Source organism: Syngnathus floridae, chromosome 20 (genome assembly GCF_059516105.1).
Source record: "Syngnathus floridae isolate MCC-2025c chromosome 20, RoL_Sflo_1.0, whole genome shotgun sequence".
Classification (NCBI taxonomy): Eukaryota; Metazoa; Chordata; class Actinopteri; order Syngnathiformes; family Syngnathidae; genus Syngnathus; species Syngnathus floridae.
Window position 1 is genome coordinate 6,178,479 of NC_142432.1, and position 18,950 is coordinate 6,197,428.

General features: G+C 46.6%; 3 protein-coding genes across 4 annotated transcripts in view; all 3 read left to right on the forward strand.

The window, feature by feature from the left end:
* Positions 1-6: 6 nt before the first annotated feature.
* Positions 7-4,505, forward strand: LOC148380993 (inositol monophosphatase 1-like). Its single transcript, XM_088363322.1, has 9 exons — positions 7-155; positions 376-473; positions 609-742; positions 1,030-1,134; positions 1,194-1,239; positions 1,317-1,425; positions 1,522-1,630; positions 1,808-1,959; positions 2,686-4,505. The coding sequence occupies exons 2-9, from the start codon at positions 411-413 to the stop codon at positions 2,805-2,807; spliced, it is 840 nt and encodes a 279-aa protein (XP_088219448.1). The 5' UTR covers positions 7-155; positions 376-410; the 3' UTR covers positions 2,808-4,505.
* On the forward strand, positions 1,935-10,354 carry LOC148380994 (inositol monophosphatase 1-like). 2 transcript variants are annotated; one of them, XM_088363321.1, is made up of 9 exons: positions 1,935-1,959; positions 7,797-7,880; positions 8,022-8,161; positions 8,536-8,640; positions 9,057-9,102; positions 9,184-9,292; positions 9,379-9,487; positions 9,848-9,999; positions 10,112-10,354. In XM_088363321.1, exons 2-9 carry the CDS (start codon positions 7,818-7,820, stop codon positions 10,237-10,239), a joined length of 852 nt encoding a protein of 283 aa, XP_088219447.1. In that variant the 5' UTR covers positions 1,935-1,959; positions 7,797-7,817; the 3' UTR covers positions 10,240-10,354. The 2 variants fall into 2 exon arrangements, with proteins under 2 accessions (XP_088219447.1, XP_088219445.1); XM_088363319.1 differs by lacking the exon at positions 1,935-1,959 and adding an exon at positions 7,346-7,497.
* Positions 10,355-11,357: 1,003 nt separating this feature from the next.
* Positions 11,358-18,950, forward strand: part of LOC148380995 (cadherin-7-like) — a 61,136-nt gene continuing 53,543 nt past the window's right edge. Inside the window, exons 1-2 of the mRNA XM_088363768.1 lie at positions 11,358-11,558; positions 13,971-14,061. The gene's annotated coding sequence lies outside the window, so the exon portion shown is untranslated. The remainder of the gene's footprint in view (positions 11,559-13,970; positions 14,062-18,950) is intronic.

Genomic DNA, 18,950 nt, shown 5'->3' on the forward strand with positions numbered 1-18,950 from the left:
TGAACATCATGTGATATCAGATGCCCAATCGCAGCACGCAGGGTACTAAACGCGGAAGCTGACGAAGTGTCACAGCCATACGATTTTTTATCTGATGTAAAATCGAAAGTTGAAGACTTTACGTCCAAACGGGGGACACGACGACGTTTCACGAGGTTCGTTAGGGATATCGATCTAAACACTCCAATGTTTATTTTGTTGAAATTCCCGCAGGCCATCTTGAAAAATTGTAACCCGACTGGTTTGCTAGCTATTATCGGATATTGAATGTTTTCTTAAGCCTCTCCCCACTTCTGAGTGCTACGTTGTTCCGATTACATATAATTATCGTTGCGTGACAATGATGTGTCACAGAGGTTTTTTTGTGTGTCTCAGCCAGGAGAGTTTGCGTTTGGTCTTGATCATCAGCGATGGATGATCCTTGGCAGGAGTGCATGGAGCACTGCGTGGAAGTCGCCAAGCAAGCTGGCAAGGTGACTTTATTAAATGCAGCAACTGGGGTCAAATCACTTTGTTTTGGCTTGAAATGGACATTATTTTTGGGGTAGGAAGAGTGTTGCATATTCTCTGTTATGTCACTGTTCATTCATGTGGTGCTCCCCCATCAGGTGGTCCGTGAGGCCCTCCAGGGCGACGTCGCCGTCATGCACAAAAGCTCGCAAGTGGACCTTGTAACCGAGACGGACCAGAGAGTGGAGCGCCTCATCATATCTTCCATCAAGGCAAAGTTTCCCACGCACAGGTACACTACTTCTACGTCTCCACACAGGAGAACAAGCAGAAGACAGATATTTGTCACCGGCTGCAGTTGACCAAAAACGCTGATCAATTTTTTTGGTAGTAGTTAATTTTTTGCACATTTGGTTTTCCAAGCCATGCTTGCTCTTACGTTATGGTTTCTTATTTCATATTTTGACCCTTAAAAGCTTGCACAATATGGATTTTCTTATGCGTTGTCATTTATAGCTTCAATTTTTTTATTTACTCTTACTAAATATACTACATATTGTATTTTTCTTCTTTGTGAAGCTTCATCGGCGAGGAGTCGGTGGCGGCGGGCGCCCCGAGCATCCTCACCGATGAGCCTACTTGGATCATCGACCCGATCGATGGCACCACCAACTTTGTGCACGGGTACGTCTCGCACGCTCAAGTTTTGCCTCAAGCTATGGCCACTGATTTTCTGTTTTTAGTTTCCCTTTTGTGTCCGTGTCCATCGGCTTCACGGTGAAGAAAGAGGTAGGTCACGCTGCTTGTGAGTCAAGTGTTTTTCTTTTGCCGGTTGTGTTCATTTGTGATGATTTTATTGTCGTCAGATCGAGTTCGGTGTTGTGTACAGTTGCATCGAGGACAAAATGTACACAGCGCGCAAAGGCAAAGGCGCCTTCTGCAACGGCCTTCCCATCAAAGTGTCGGGACAGGAAGGTGAGGAAATCCCAGCGTTTCCGATTCGAGCCAGCAGGTGGCGCCCGTATCTCAGCAGCCGGTCTCACCTCTTCCGCTTTTCTCCGCCCGTGGCAGATGTCAGCCGCAGCCTGGTGCTGGCCGAGGTGAACTTCGAAAAGGATACGCAGCGTTTTGACATGAAGTTGGCCAACCTCAGGAGCATCCTTGCCATCCCTGTGCATGGGTAATTACCTGCGCCAAGGAGGTTCTCTTTCATAACTGCTTGTGTTAGTAATCAGGACCGTGCAAATATTTCATAACTGATTTTATAAGGGGGGAAAAAATTGTGTGTGTGAAGTCGGCATGTGTGAAGTTGTACAGTCCAACCAAGTGCTAAGCTCCTGACCTCTTGCGTCCTCAGCATCCGCTCGTCGGGCAGCGCCGCCATCAACTTGTGCCTGGTGGCCAGCGGTGCGGCAGACGCGTACTACCACCAGGGAATCCACTGCTGGGACATGGCCGGCGGCGCCGCCGTGCTAACAGAGGCCGGAGGAGTCGTGCTGGATATTTCAGGTGAGGGCCGATCGGCAGTCATACTTTGGCCTCGTCACTGTAATTTTCCATTGCGAGTCGGTCGTGTCATCGCGTGAGTGCAAACGCGAGTCAGGACAGGAGTCAGCGGAGTGATTTCTCAAAACGAGAAGTTGGAAGGTGGTTAAAGCTTTGAGTAATCCCGCCGCTAATGCATGCGAGCGGTTACATCCTGTGCTATTGCGCAACATTGGCCAACTACAACCGCAGCGTTACCCGCTCAAGTTGGCACCTTTTTACAGACGTCGAAGAGGAAGTAGAGCCAACATGGCGTCCTCATTTATCTCCCATCAGCTCGTGATTTTGAAGCTAGATTTTGAAGGAATCGCTTGTTACCCCAAAGTCAATGTTTTGTTTTTTTCCACACTAATATAATTTATCATTGCTGCTGGCAAGTTTTAAAAGGACATTTTCCAGCGGCATTTCCGCTCCTAACCACAAAATTAGGGACATCCGCTGGATCGAATGAGCTTGATCTGCCAACAGGAAGACAATCATGTCCCTTTTTCAAAAATCTTTTTTTAAATCCCCCCCTCCCCGAGCGTGCTCTTACTTAACAGTGCGTGTCGAGGACGTGCGCTGTAAGCCATAATGCTGATTTTATTCAAATCGGAGCTTGTTGGTCAATCTCGACCACGGCATCGCGTGAGCGCACCGTTCCTGGCAATACGGCTGACGCTGTTCGTCCTGTGGTCTTCTGTCGCCCAGGTGGGCCCTTTGACCTGATGTCCCGCCGACTGATTGCGGCCAGCACCCCAGCGCTGGCCCGGCATCTCGCCGGGCACATCGCCGAGTTTCACGTCGGCAGGGATGATGCAGATGGCTCGTAAAAACAAAAAAACAAAAATAAAAAAAATTAGCACTTGTGACGAGTAGCGTAGTTCAGCATTCGCTCTTTTGAATTGGAAGTGTTTTTCCTCATGTCGTCCTCGCAGGGATGCTCATTAGGAACGTGTGTGCATTCTGTGGACAAAAGTATTGGGTCAGCAATTAGTAGTTAAGGAGACCGATAACAGATACGGAGCCGATTATCTGTTTATAGTCAAATCTATTTAGAATTGTCCAATCAGCGATTCCACAAACTATCCGAGTAATCTCATAGATTTGCGAGCACATCTCAGGAGAAACCGACTTCTGCCGAGACGGAATGTCGCCGATCAAGTAGGCACCCGAGCAAAGAACGAGGCGTTGTTAGCGAGCGCCCCTCGCGTCATTTTCTATACGCATGAAAATGTTTGGGCAGCCTTCATTAGGAGCGACGACAAACTTTCTCCAAACTTTCTCAAAGAGAAAGACACGAGCCAGAACCATGTTGCTCAAAGGCACCCCCTGAGCTTATAAACCGTTTCCAGATGTCCCAATCAAAAGCTTCCCACAGTCTTCTGTCAAAACACACAATAGAAGACGAATTGCAGAACACTCGAAATCCCCTTTGGTTGAAATGGCTCCATTTTGGCTTTTCAGCAGTTCTGTCGCAACGCAAATGCAAAGGATGACTTTCGTTTTGTGACAGAGCGTTGCGGGACGCTCGGGCTACTCCGCGGTGTCAACTTTGCGACCTCTCAAAACTCGCCCCGACTATGAATGAATCACATTTGATTACATTTTCAATCAGGAAGGCAGCACTTCATCGCCAAGCTGCAGAAACACGCTTTTAAAAAGCAAACACCAGATGCGCACTCATGAGCTGATCATTTGCGTTTTTGCTAATGCTAATTTGGGCTAACGTTGCTTAGCGGGGGAACTTTTGGCTGGTGGCGTCTTGCACTTTGTAGTCTGCCTGTGCCTTGAGAGTGGCGGATGTTTGTTCAGCCGAGTCATGGCTGAAGAAACTCACTGCCGGGGGCATTAATCGTGTCAATAAGTTGAATTGCGACATCACTACAACAAAAGTTTGACACGCTTGTTAAATTTCACACTTGGCTGGCAGCCTTGCGGGCACTAGACGAGTGCTCGTCTTGGAGCAAATCAAAAGTCCCTTGTCCATAATGCGTCCCTTTGAAGCGACGGAGGGGGTGTGACTGAATACTTTTGTCCATATGGTGCATTTCAGCCAGTGTGAGTCATGAGCTTGTCAGCTGCCTGGTATGATGGGCGGCCAGCATATTGCGTAATCGTCACGTTGTTGGCAAACCCGCGTGGCCTCGTGACGTGTGTCACCGATGTTCCGCCCATCAACTACAAGCCTTTCATGCGTTCGTGCCAGACGCATGTCGACAATTGACATCGTTTATCCCACAAACATTTGTTTTTTCTCCCACCTAGTTCACTTGAGCCGTGCACGGATTTGCTTGCTCTTCAAATTGCTGCATCAAAATACTATTATTTTTTTTTATAGAGGAAATTTGGAGAAACAATTGGTGGTTTTACAAAATCCCCTCAAGCTGAAACTGTCTTGGCGCCAAAATGTTTAATTAAATTAGCGTTGTTTCTTCCTGTTTGCCACTGCGATTTATTCAACCCCAAATAAAAGAGCGCTCTTGATGTGTATCTTACAAGCTTTAAATAAACGCCTTCCCCGCCGCCCACCTCGTTGATGTTGTTGGCGCTCCTTGTTGCTACATGTCTCGTTGGAGACCAATCGCCTTTGTGGGAGGGGAGACCAAAAAAAAAAAAACGCCCAAGGATGTGTGCCGTTCAACCTCACGTGCAAATGTGTCAAATTATCATCCAAATTCAGGTTTGGTTGAAATATGAGCTTGCAACGTATAGTGCCACACCAAAGCTAACAAGTTGTTTTTAAATAAGCACAGTTCAAACCGGCTTAAGTCGACTTGGCTAGTTCGTGTGCACGTAAGGTTAGAACCGGGAATGAAGTTTTTGTTGCACCTGATAACCTACCCGACCAGTTGTGTCATTAAATCCTACAGCAACATCTGCTGTTGACAAGAACCGCCTTCTATGCATTGTGCGAATGCTCGTTAAACAATATACGGCCTTACGTAACAATGGGAAGACGAAACCTGCGGGCGCCTGCGATTAGCAGGGTGCGTCGGCGCATTCTCGTCGTTCTCCGGTGAACGAGCGGAATTGGAGGCCGTCGCCATGGCAACGACCATCGTGTACCTGCATGTTGCGCTTGGTAAAGATTTGCTGTCAGCCTCTGGCAAGCTACGACTGCACGCTTCAAGCCTCTTAATTGCTATGCTAATAGGCTATAGTTTAATATTGTTAAACGATGCTAAATGCGAAGCTAGCATAATGACCCTTGTTTGCTGAAATAACATCACAAAAAAATGTTACCTGGACATGCTAACTTAGGCTAACAGTCAATTAGAGAGGCTAACGCTCACTATAAAACCTAAGCTGCCCAAATAATTGCTTTGCAGAGAAAAATGCTCGGTGAAACGTGCGAAACAATTTTCGCAGCTGTGTAGAGTGTGTGGTATTTTTGAAAAAGATTTTATTGCGCGTTCCTGTGCGCCTGCAGTGCCTGTCAGGAAGTGCGCACCATTGTTCTGCTTCCACATCTTGAATGTCCCGCACGCCGTTTTTTCGCAGCGACGTTTTCTGCTCCTACCCAAAGTGTCACTCTTGAGTGAGGCGGGAAAAATACTTTGGGGGGGGGCATTGCACTTTGGCTCGCTTGAACTCCAAATTGCTTGACTTTTCCAAGACCTCCGTGACGAACCAAGCGGCCGTCGTTGCCAAATCGATCGAACGCTTCCTCCCGTCCGTCATGATTTTGCCCTTTCGGAATTTTACATCTCCCGCGGGAAATTTCACTGACAAGGCTGAAACAACCCCTTGGATCTCTCCCTCCACCCCCGCCCGCCCTTTAATAATGTTTTCAAGTAAATGGCTATGGATAGCAAGAAATATTCTGTAGGGACCGCACTGACATTCAAGTGCAATTTCGGAGCCATTGTCAGACTCTGCCAAAAACGTCTCTTTGTACATCACTTGTATTCATCGTGTAGTGTGAGGACAGCAAAGCGGGCATGACTTCTCTGCCACGAATTATGCAACCTTCTTCTTTTCTATAGTTTCAAATGACAGGCACTCATTAACGTTCCACCCTGCCTTGTAAAAGCCGCTGCTCATGTGCCAGAGGCCACTGGAATGCCTTCTTTTTGTTAACAATCAAGTCTAACCGCACTATGCTGATGTTGAATTCAGGAGGGTAAACAATAGTCTGTTTGTTTGTGACTTTGGGCTCCTACGTGGGGTCGCTGCTGCGAATTTCTCTCGGGATTTGTTTACCACTGGATTCATGCCTGATTGCCGGATGTCCTTCCTGACACCACCCGAACGTTTATCCGGGATTTAGCATATGCAGTTAGCCAATCTTTGCTAATTCACATCGCCCATAGCAGTCAACGGACACGCTAACATTGCTAACATTTTGCGTCACATAACTTTGTTAGCTAATAATGCTAAACTTGCTGCTTAACAAATTTAGCTGTCTTTAAGCTACTTAATTAAAAAGTTACACAAAGGAAACTGCAGTGGAACGTTCTAGAAGGGGAAGAGAGCATGTTTCCTCAGCCCTGCGTGGAAGCTAGCGCGTCAGCCGTTAAATAATACATCTTGTTTGTGGCTCCACCGGGGAGAAAAACGGGGCAGGGCCCGCTCATCTCTCAAGAGCCGACCTTGACCGACGTCTCGGCCTCAATTACAGCTGCGAATCCCGGGAGGTCGGCGTCCAAATCATCAGTCATTGCCGATCAATTATTCATGGTGGGACAGCAAGACGGATGTATTTGTTTGGCCCCTGCTATTACCTCGCTGGAACTTTGCTGAAATCGCTGCTGAGATCGCTCCAATTTCCCAAAAGTCGAGCGAGGCGACAGTTGCCAACGGGCGAAGCAAATGCAACAAAAAACGTTTAGCAACCGAGCCTCACGTTTGACTTAGCTCGTTGAGCATTCGTGACAAAAATTGTACATGTTAGCCAAGCCGTATTTTGCTAACATCCAGTAGTTTATACATACTATTATACATTTATGTCATGTACTAATTACTTCTTTTTTTTGGCAAAAGGTCATGTGATACAATCTGGCATTTTAATTGGCTGTAAACATGTGCCCAGTTGCCATTTGTGCAGCCAAATTGGCACATGGCACAGTGCCTTCCTGCCCGATGGCACTTCCTTTAACCTGCCCTGGGCAATTTAAAGCAGCCTCTAATCACTGTGGTACAGCTTCGTTGCGACGCAAATTAAACTTTGCAAGACTCCGGCAGGTTTGGACCTTCATCTGCTTTTCATTTGATTTGAACAGAGCCGTGCAGATTGCATCCCAAACTTGCCAAAACGTGCAAACTTTGTTTGTTGATTCAGTGGAAATTTTCCACTGGCTTACATTTAAATGTGCCATCATGTTCTTGCATGTCTTGCTGAAGAGCGTGTTTTTTTTTTTTTTTTTTTTGTGGGTGAGTGAGGCGGTGCTAGTACTTTTCCTACTTTGACAGCACGAGAGAACCCACCCTCCTTTTTTGGCATTTTAGCTTTTCTTTTTGCATACGACACCACGGCACAAGTCGGCAAGGTCTCTTCCTGCTCTTCCATCACTTCTCAAGGTAAGGTGCTCGTTGTTGTCGCTTCGCATCAGGGTCAATAGCACAAACCTACCGCAGATGTTATCCTGTCGTTTGTTGTTCTTTTTTTTTTTTTTTTGCGTGCCGCTGCTCCAAAAGGAAGGCAGTTTGACTTAGGATGTTTGTTACATAAGTCATTCTTTTGTGACACATGCTCTGCTCGGCCAGCCCGAGGAGAGGGAAAGCCCCCGCACGCGCTGGGCCTTCCTCGCTCTTCTTTTGTGCCTTGCAGTTGCTTGTACACGCCCAAACAGAGTTGCTTTGCATGTGTGTGAATGCAGGTGAAGACAAAGCAGCAAGAGATGGCAGACCCATGGGAGAGAGCGTACGATTTTGCCGTCAAAGTGGCACGGAGAGCCGGTGAGGTATGTTTGTGAGTCACCTGCAAAAAGGAACTCTGACAGCGGGGCCAGAGGTGGGGTGGGGTTGAGGAGTGAGATGGTAGCAGCGATGATGTCATCGCAAAGAGTTGCCCCAGCCAATGTTGCGTGTGTGCTTGCGTGCAGGAAATTCGGAAAGCCTGCGAGAGTGAAATCAAGGTGATGATCAAGAGCTCTGCCGTGGACCTGGTGACCAAGACAGATGAGAGGGTGGAGAAGATCATCATCAGCATGCTCAAAGAAGAGTTTGGAGCCGACACTTACAAGTGAGCCTCGTGGGGGGCTCATGCCGGGCCCGCATGTGTTTTAAGGCGAAGCCTTAATTGGCCGGTAATTGCGCTGTGAGGTGTGCTGCGAGTGCCGGCTCTGCAGCTGTATTGGCTCGGCCATCTTCTTATTTGGACCACACCACGATGGAGATTGTTTGATAACTTTTCCAACTGTGGTGCGACTACAGTGTGACGGTGTTACGACTGTTTGTCAAGGCAACTGATAATTAAGGCAAAAAGAAAAATCTGAGATGGAGTAAGTCCTCCTTGGCAGTAGTTGGCGCTATACTGCAGCAGCATCGGTGTCAACGACCAATTTACAACTTTTTTCAACTGCACCGACTGACTTTTCTCTGTCATATCCACTGCAGCTTCATCGGCGAGGAGTCGGTGGCAAACGGCAAGCCATGCATCTTGACCGACAAACCCACGTGGATCATCGACCCGGTGGACGGGACCACCAACTTTGTCCATGGGTACGGAAGACCTTGTCTTTGCACACGCAGCCTTAAAAGTATTGCGCTGATGCATTGGTGCCGGATGCCAAGATGGCCTTTGTGGTGCTGTAAAGTGACACAACATTTATTTTCCCCAAGCCCAAAACCTGGCCCACTATGTTCCCCAACGTGTTTTGGTCAATATTGCGTTGGTGGAATAAAATTTCAACAGATGAATTGCTCAGTTTTCTATCCATCGTGTTGTGAAATGTCGCCCTCTGCTGTCGAGCGAAATTAACGTCACAAGTGCTCATTAGACGCTTGCGTTGTGCACGTCACGTGACCAAACCCGCAAAACAGCTTATTGAAATCATTGTCATCTTTTTGCTTTGTCCTTTTGGCGCATCTCGTGTTGATCAATACAAATTGTCCGCTTTTGTGGGCGCTGTTCACAGGTTCCCATTTGTGGCAGTGTCGATCGCCTTTGCAGTCAAAAAGCAGGTGAGTTCACACAAAAAGAAAATCGACTCCGTGCGCCGATGGGGCTCCAATGTTTTGTTTTTTTTCCTGCCGATGTCGCAGTTGGAGTTTGGCGTGGTGTACAGCTGCTTGGAAGACAAGATGTACAAAGCCAGGAAAGGCAAAGGCGCTTTCTGTGACAACGACCGCCTCCAGGTGTCGGATGTGAAAGGTACCCACCAACCTTTTTTGTGTGTATGTGTGGGGGGTTCCCCGCCAGCCGGCAAAGGCAACCGCTAAGCGCTGTCTCCTCGCCAGACATCAACAAGTCCCTCATCATCTCAGAGCACGGCACCGACAGGAGCCCCGAAAAGGTCACCAAGATCTTCTCCACCATGCAAAGAATCCTACGTATCCCCGTGCACGGGTGAGTCGGAGCTTAACGGAAAACCACCAATATTCAAAGTTACTCAATTGATTTGACCTCGTTTTCAGTTAGAGTCTTTTTGTTTTACTTTTCGCCACCATGTTGACTCCTCTAGGTGGCACTCTCAGTTCAACATTGCGATGAAGGCACACTGACTGGCCATTTTTGAAACCTGTGCTTCTCAATCAGTGGGCCACTTATTACAATTTTATTGACAAATTACTATTTAATTGAGAAGCAACGTCTTGGCCACCAAGAATGCCATCTAGAGGAGTCCAAAAATACAACTGGTTTACGAAGCCCAATGTGAAGCTTCATTTGCATCTCGCGGTAACAATTGACACCAATGCATGCCCGCAGTTTGCGCGGCTCCGGAACGGCCGCCACCAACATGTGCCTGGTGGCGTGCGGGGCGGTGGAGGCCTTCTTTGAGATCGGGATCCACTGCTGGGACATCGCGGCGGGGGCGGTGATCGTGACAGAAGCCGGCGGAATGCTGCTGGACGTGGATGGTACGTACGCTGGTGCTGGACTGATCTGGACAGGCCAGGGGATGCTTTTCAATCCTCCGTGAAGACGTTCTTGGATAGTAAAGATGCTTTTTTTGTACCGGGCAAAATTTAGGAGGGCCGTTTGACTTGATGTCCCGGAGGATGGTGTCGGCAAACAACAACACTATTGCTCAACGTATCATTAAGGAAATCGAAATATTTCCCGTGGAGAGGGATGACGCCGAGCTCAATAAGAAATGAGAGGATCCTCGCACATCTTGCTTTTCCACACACACTTACATTCACACACGCGCACAAGACCGTCTGCCTTGTCTTCAATTTTTTTTTCACAATAAAACAACTATGCAACAAACCACTAGTGACTTCTTCCTCAAAAATTTTTTATGTCTGTTTGTTTGTGTGTGTGTGTTTGTGTGAATGTGTATATATATATATATATATATATATATATATATATATATATATATATATATATATATATATATATATATATATATATATATATATATATATATAATTTAAATGTGTTCATGTATGTACGTATGGTATGGATGTATTTATGTTTTTGGAAGCATTATGAATGGGACAGTCCATTAACATCAAGACAAAATATAACAAAAAACAACACTACTTTATTCTTAGCATCTCGTGTCATCTGCAAAACAATTCATGTGAAAACTTTCCATTTTAGCATGAACGAGCAATCGCAAACACAATTTTTATCCATGGCTTGGTCAATTAAAACAGCACAAAGACAGCGAAGTAAAAAATAAATTAAAAAAACAGCAATGAAGTACAACATAATTGTCCATCATTACAGTAATTATGAGAAACAATTGTATCAACTAAGTGGTTATATTCAGAGGAATAATGACTATTAGTAAGTCTTATTTTGTTCCCATACACAACAGTCAAATTTCATTGTAATCATCGAGCCTCGAAAGCTGTCGTTTTTCTTTCTGCTCTACCTGTCTGACCATTCTCACTATGAACACCAGGGGTCAGTAATACACTAGCTAGGAGGTCTTTTTTTTTTTTTTTTTTTTTTTTTTACATTTGCTACATTTCGGTCGTCTAATCTGGGTAAAGAATTTTAGTTTTATTGGTAAACGTTGAGTCAGTCCCCTTTCGTTAGTTCACCTTTTGCCTTTTCCGGAAGTGACTTTCTCATGTCTGATTGGTTAAAAATTGTTTTGTTGTTAAATTCAATGATTTCACAGATGTCTTTTTATAATAATAATAATTAATAATAAAATAATAATAATAATAATAATAATAATAATAATAATAATAACAATAATAATAATAATAATAATAATAATGTGCACTTTAAAAAAATCACTTTCAGGTGCGTGGAAGCTACGCAATGAGACGAGGTCGAGGCTGCCTCGTGAAGCAAGTGCAACGAAAGAGGACACGCCGAAGATGAAGTCATTTGGATTCAAGGATTCTCTTTTTGTTGCTGGCGAGAAGTACAATAACACCATTCAAGGTTTTTACAACTCAAGGATAAGAAACACAAGCAACAGACGACGTTTCTCTTCACCTGTCAGATGCGGGTAAGCTTGCGTGAACTCTGACGCTAGGTTATCGTGACAGCTTTGCTCTTCCTGTAGCTAGCCTAAACTTCCTGCTAGTTTTGCATTTAAGTGAGAAGTCAATAATGTTGCTATTGTATTGTGTGTCGTGGAGGAGCGAGCTGGGAAGGCAACTCGCAATGGACGTGCTGTTGGATAGCCGAAGGAACACAAATTAAAGAGGCGCCAGCCACTGTGCGGCGTGATACCGTACGGCCATAAAAAATGAAGGCGGGTTAAGTTTCGTGTCTGAGTTGCGAGCACGCGGACGTAGACCCCAGCAGCACAATTTGCAATTTTAAATTTGCTTTGACTATGCCTGCCGGATGAAAAAGGTAAATGGCCTCAAAAGGTCTGCTTTTAGGACTGGAGCGGAATCATAAGAAGGAATTTGCCCGTGTTCTGTGCGAGGCCATCGGAGGAATGTTGAGAGGGAACTTGGTCAGTATGCATGCAAAGTAGTGATGAGGAATTAATTGGAAGTGACGAGAGCAGCATATTGTCGTGCAGCCATTTATTTGGACTTTCTGTCTCGCTATCTGCACCTCCTTGTTGAATTTCACTTCTCAGTTTATTATTATTATTTTTTTCAGTCACAGTGCTTCACTCCTGTTATGTAAATGGCTCGGAAAAGCCGCCAGTGTTCCCAAGCGGTCCAGTCTGACAGCCATACTGACCCGGAACTGGACCCGGCTTTCCCCGCCGTCCGTCCTCGACGCCGGCGCTTTAATTTGATCAGAATCGACGCGCTCCGAAGAAGACGAGGAACCCGGCGTGACTTTATCTTTCTTTTTTGTCTATCAAAATCTGCTCGGTGTGGAGAATCAATGACGTTATTAACATGAAAGTCACTCGTTGGCATCGGGAGCCAATCGATGACGATAATCCCGAGTAACGGCCCTCCGAGCTGTTCTTACATTTATGTTATCGGCTTTACTCTCGCTTCCTTTGACATATTAATTGCCCGCCTAAGTGCTCCTGTTCTTTTTTTTTTTTTCCCTTAGCCCTCCTTTCATGGCCGTCCCATCTGTCCGTCATTATTGATCCATTAAACACGCACGTTGGCCTTAATTACACCTGACCGCGTTGTTCTTTTGCGACGCAACTGCCGGGTTGTCGCGTCCTGGCCTGTCTTTCAGACGCGATCGATAGGCGGCGCGCCCGTTAGCAATTAGCAGTTAGCGACTTTAACTAGCGACCGGTGCATCCAACTGCCCGTTAAAAGTAAATCTCTCACGTTCAGTTAAGGTGACTTTTGTGCACATACCTGTATGTTCCTAGGTATGCATTATACTGCCCCCCTAGCGGCCAAATGATGCAAGGAATTAGTGATCCCTCGTTACTTTGCGTTTCGTTTATCGCGGCTTCACTACATCGTGGATTTTTTTTTCCAAATTAAAAAAACATTTAGAAGTCAAAATAAAACTTCTAGATTGAGGAAACGTGTCTAACCTTTAGGACAATGTAGTATCGCTCCAAATGTTCGTTTATATTCCTTTAGAAGTCCGTTTTTGCGTGTTAGCACTATCGAGAATTAGCATCTTTCCGCTAACTCGTTAGCCTACCCAGTACTTCTTGTTGGTGACTGGACTTAGCCGATTTCACTTTTCGTGTGGGGTTTTTGGAACCAATTATCCACGATAAATGAGGGATTACTGTACACTGAATGATCAGTTTTGTTGGTGTTTCAACTGATGAATAGCATGTCTAAATACCTCGGTGGGTGCGATTACGCACGCCGACTGACCGCGTCTCGGTGCTAGCGGCAGCGGGTGCGGCTAACCCCAAAGGCTCCATGTATTTGAATAATGTAGTGCACCACAGTAAACATTAGCATATGTGGGTACTTCCAAGCCACCGGGGCACCATGATTCACTCGAACAACCTCCCACCCCCCGCGTTGATGCAGGATGGATATTAAGCCTGTTCGAGTTGCCCATGAATCTTTACGGCTGCAGCCCGCTGAAAAAGAAAAGTACGCTGCAGAATGACGCCGCAGACAGACGAGAGGAGTGCGCTATTGAACATGTGCCAGTTAGCGCAGCGGAGCGGTGAAGCGGGCAGGCGGGGGGTTGGCCCCCTCTGCTGGAGCCCCTAATGGCTGCGGGCTCTCGAGGGTTGCCCGCTGAGAGTCGATGCGAGTGCAGATATTTGCTAGTCGCAAGTCCACACTACCAAGCGTTTGACTGAAGGTCCTCGGGTGGGCAACCTTCTGCCATCCGCTGGTGCTTCTTGGAATCGCATCGGTTCATCTTTCGCCGAGTCCCATTTTCACTTTTCCAACTTGCAGGCGTGACCAAATGGCCAACGGGTCATTTGTCCAAAGCGCAAAATGTTTTCTTTGCTTAGCAGACAATCTTACTGACTGATGGAATTTCTTTTCATTTTTTTCAGGTTTTTCAGTGCTCAATTCACAAATTGTGGCGATGGCCCAGTCTGGCCATCATCTGCCACACCAACAGACACCAACGTTCTACCCTACCCGGTAAGTTTTCCTTTTTTGTTGCTTTTTTGATTGCGAAATCTGCCACGGTGGTTCGCACAATGAACGAAAGTTGCGTTTTCTATCCTTGTTTATACGAACAAGAAATTCAGGATGAAAGTGCCGACGATAGCTGTGCATCACGTCCTCTTTGTCCTCGGTGAAGGTCTTCCGGCCGTGTGCGTGTGCTTTTCGTCCTGTTAGCGAGACGAGCGAAATGAAACTAAGCCATCTTGTAAGTGTCCGCCCACGCTGCGCGATTCTCACAATGTTCTCCGGCCTGCAAATTACGACGGCGAGAGCGCAGCCGGGTCATCAACGGCCAACGGGAGCCCTCGCGGTGCCCCCCTCTCGGCCCTTCCCGACCGTTGCTTGGATACGCTGCGGTTTTAATTAAGACCCGCGATCCCCTGCGCTAACCTTCATTTCCATTAAACTCGATGAGGCGTCCTCAAGTGTTGTCCAAACTTCAGCAAACAAACAACCAACGCGAAGAGCGTTCTTGATGGAAGCTCAGCCGGCGGTCGGGTCACGCGCGGCGTCTTTCGGGGCGGCCAAGCCACGCGGGTCGGACTCCGCCGCTGCTGCTTATTTGCGCGTCAGCGTGAGGCGCGCTCTCGCTATTCTTCTCTTTCTTACTTGCTGAAAAGCAAAACTGCGGGATGGAACCTCCTTTGGGTGATTAGGCGCGCCTGGGCTCGCGGGGCTAATTGGCCTCGGGGCCCCGATGAGCCGGGTTTACGGGCAACCTGCTGGGATGTGGATGAACTGGAGGGACAGAAGAAAAAAAAAAAGATGTGGAGACCACACGTCTGAGCTGAGGTGCCGGTCACATCCCAAGTTCCATTTTCACATTTGATGAATTTGAATCGAGCGCAGGACTGCTTTGTTTGCCTCGTTGGCGCATTCCGGTCACAGGATGCACGAGCACAACTTTTTAAAGGCGCCGCTTCCAAAGTGAAATATTCTCATCACAGTTGACACAAAGTGGAGGAGGCGCGAAGAGGCTCATCTGTCACTTTGGGCTCTCGTCTCAGTCCAGACTGCCGACGGGCGAGTCGGCGCCTCCCGAAATTCACGAGCTGAACAGACGATGAGCCTGCGAGGCGGATTCAATTTTCTTCCTTATACGACTTTTAGTGTGCCTTGGCGTATTTTGCGCTCTTCTTACTTTTGACATTTTGGACATCACTAGCCAATTAGGGAGCTGATTATTGATGACGCTGACACTAATCTCCGTTTTTGCGAGATGAGGTGATCGATGGGCGAGTGCGATAAGGCGAATGAGATTTGGACTGGATCCATATTCGAACGGGCGCCCTTATCGTGTTTGTTTTCTTTGCAATAATGTCAGATAGAGAAAATAATGCATCTGGCAGCATGGAGTCAGTGTACTTTTTTCTTTTTTTTTTCTCTTCCATTTCTTGGCGCGGCTGTCTTGTAAAACATAATTTACAAACAAGCTCCAAACAATGCGTGTGTGCAGAAAATGTCATTTTTTCAGCTGGCAGCTTGTCGTCTGTCTTGGCCTGCCCGGCTGCCTGGCTGCTTTTTTTTTTTTTTTTTTTCTTTTTTCTTTACTTAGCAAACACGACTCATAGACAGACCTGCTGCCACCAATCCGACCGGTGCGTGCTAATAATGTTTTGTTTTTTTTTTCAACTGGTCCAAAATGAATGGCGCACTAGGTGATGAATGACAGAAAACATAGAAACTTTTGGGATGTTTTTTTTTTTTTTTTTTTTTTAAACAAACAGACGATGAGGTTAACAATAGCAAAAAAAGGATGCAAGTTCAAACACACACACACACACACACACACACAGGATAGAATAAATGTGAAAGTCACTTCGCACCAAGTTGCCTCGACGACTATTAATGGCGACCCAAATGAGTTGCCGATTCCTAAATTAATCAATACATTTTGGATTTCCGGCTTTAATTTCTGCACGGTGTGGCTTGTTGGCTGACTTTCCCGTCCACTCTCCCAGCGTGCGGGAGCTCCAAAGTTTCTTGTAGGACTTTCCAGGTTTGCAAAGTTGAGCCATCTCATTTGCAAAGCTAGGTTAAGTTTATGCAAAGCAGATGCGTTTCAAGTACGTGGCAGGTCCCGCAAAACAAACATTTCCTCCTCCGCCCCCCCCTCGGCGGGCGAGTGACAGCGATTTAAATGGGACGTGTCATTAAGGCGCGCGAGCCCGCGCGACACCTGCTTTAATCACGGCAAACAAAGGCGCCGCCAGTGGCCGAGTCGGCGCTCCCGCTCTGTGATATTCAAATGACGGGGCGGCGCAACAGCCGCAACAACAACATCAAAGAATAGGCAGAGCGCCGTCGGGGCCTCCCGCCGACGCCGCTCATCACCTTCAATTTCCGCCTGATTAAAGCAACAAGAAGAAATTGCAAACTCTTACCATCATACATTGTCAACTTTGGAAAGATTCTTCTCTGGCACCGCCGCACTCTGTAATTCGCCACAATAGTAGAAGGCAGTTACATGTTCCCCCACAAAGTCAAAAGCCATATTTTGGAAATGCTACTTTGTCCCGTCTCGGACGGCCGAAAGCCGCCGCTCTTCCCGGGGCCGTCGGTTTCATTTTAACGAGAGGGCTCGCCGGGACGAAACATCCGTCACGCCCGCTAAAGCCGTGCTGGCTGTGTGTCACCGAAGCACTCGGGCATTTCTATCGATTACATTTGTCTTTTCCCAGCACCCGCCGCACAGACTTGACTCGTCCAACTTATGTTAAGCGTATTCTACGGTTGGTAAATGTTTCGTCGGCACACGGCCGTCCTCACGTTATCGAGGGAGCATCTGCTCATCTCTTTGCTCTTAAGATGCAAATGCACTTCATCGTCCAGGTGGAGTGGAGCCATTTTGCGCTTGTGGATGTTCCTCTTCTCGCAGCATGAAGAACCCGCAACATTAGCCGCACACTTTGGACGGCGAGCGTTATTATTAAACATCTGGTCGCTGGCGCGGCGCGGGAATAAATCAGTGGCCTCTTTGACTAATCAAACATAATCAAGCCGGCATTCTGTTGGCGGTAATTAACAGGCGCAACGCGGAGCATATACGAGTATCGACTTCAATCTGCTCGCAATCGCAAAGGACGTCATTACGCCGCTCGTATGTGGAAGTCACGCATCGACGAAGCTGCGAGGACTCTAAATGAGATTTCACGCTGTTAATTACCAGTCAGAAAATCCACATGTGGAGCAAAAGTCAAAATGTTGCGTTTGAAAAGAAGTTTCGGAAGGCAGAATTATATTTTTATTTCATTTTATGGCACGCGAAGTCGATTGCCCAACAAGGTCTTTTTATTGTCTAAGCCCCTTTTGTGAAAATTTTATCGGCGCCAAAAAATGAATGTCAATTGAAGACTTCCTACCTCGGCGAGAAACTTTTTTGAAGAAGGTTGTAAAGGGTCGTAAGACGGGACAAAGCATGGCCTTGCATATTTGAACGCAGCTAATTTCAAACAGTTGCGCGCACGCACGCGAGGCCCATAAAAAAATTCGACCTCAGGTGCGGCCCATGCCTGAGCCGCGACAGTGAATGATGGCTTCATTTAAAGTCATCATCGTTTTAATAAATGAAGTCGAGGCGGCCGCGCTGAGCAGGCGCAACGTGATTAAACGCGCCCGTCTTTGGCTAATTAGCTTCCTTCAGGTGTGAACCGCAAAATGCCGAGCAGCCTTCCTTCCCAAAACCGGCCGCCAGCACACATTTGCTGCGAATATTGGCCCGCAAAGCCTCCATCAGATAAGGATTTGAGGCGCTTTCTTCCCAACTGCCGTTTCGTAGGCGGAGTGGTGGAAGTCACCTTGATATAAAAGCCGGCGGAGACAATAAGGGAGATGTTTTCATTTGATTTGACTGACATGAGGGATTGACGCTTGATAATGAGGCAGAAAACACTCACAGGATCGACGATATCCTACCAGCTCACCTTTTTTTTTTTTTTTTGTTTAAGCCAAACAGAGAGGCAGGTTGTCAAGGGCACTCCCGAGCAACAGGTGGCGCTGCAACTTCGCCCTTAGGCCGCTTTGGCCAATTATAATTGTCAATAAATAAATACATACATAAATACATACATAAATAAATACATGAATAAATAATGGCACATGTGGACTGATAAGTCAAGTGTTATAATATCTGGTTTTTCATTTTTACACCAAATTTCAACTGGAAATGTTTGCGTTTTCTAATAATTTTATTTAGTTTGTACCATATTCTGTTAACATTTTACAGGACTTTTTTTTTTGCACAAAATCCTGCTGCAGGAGAACTGAAATCTCTTTTCTAAAATGTTGTTGGGGATTCAACTTTGCCCAAGGAGACTTTTGTTCCACCTTCAGGTCATCTCCAACCCCCGCCGAGACGTCGCCATTCAAAGCGTCGATCTCGCCTTGAAGTCGGCGCCGCCATCACCGGCAAGTGAATTCCTTCCAAATTGAAATTTGCGTCTTGGATCCTTGGAAGCGAGTGCCCGTGTTTCTTTATGCCAAGCCTTGCTTCTTGGAACCTTGACTCCTTTTCTTTTTATTACCTCCCTCAAGGTGTCGATGTGTTTTCGTTCTGTGCGCGTTTGCGTCCTTGCTCACTTGCTTCGAATCATCGCTGCACCTGGCACTAAACAAATTTCCAGGCTGATTCATTCCATTTTCCAGACCAAACCAACGAAGAATGTATTCAATTCCAAGGTGGAATTATTCATGTTTGCTGTGTTTTCATAATGCGTGCTTTCCAAGCTGCTAATGTAGTTCATGTTTTAGAATGTACATAGAAGACATAAAAGTAGACATTAGACGCCTGGCGTATGTGGATTTCAACAAGTGTAACGTCGTTGCTGTTCATTGCTAAACGAAGCTAAGCTTTTACATCGCTA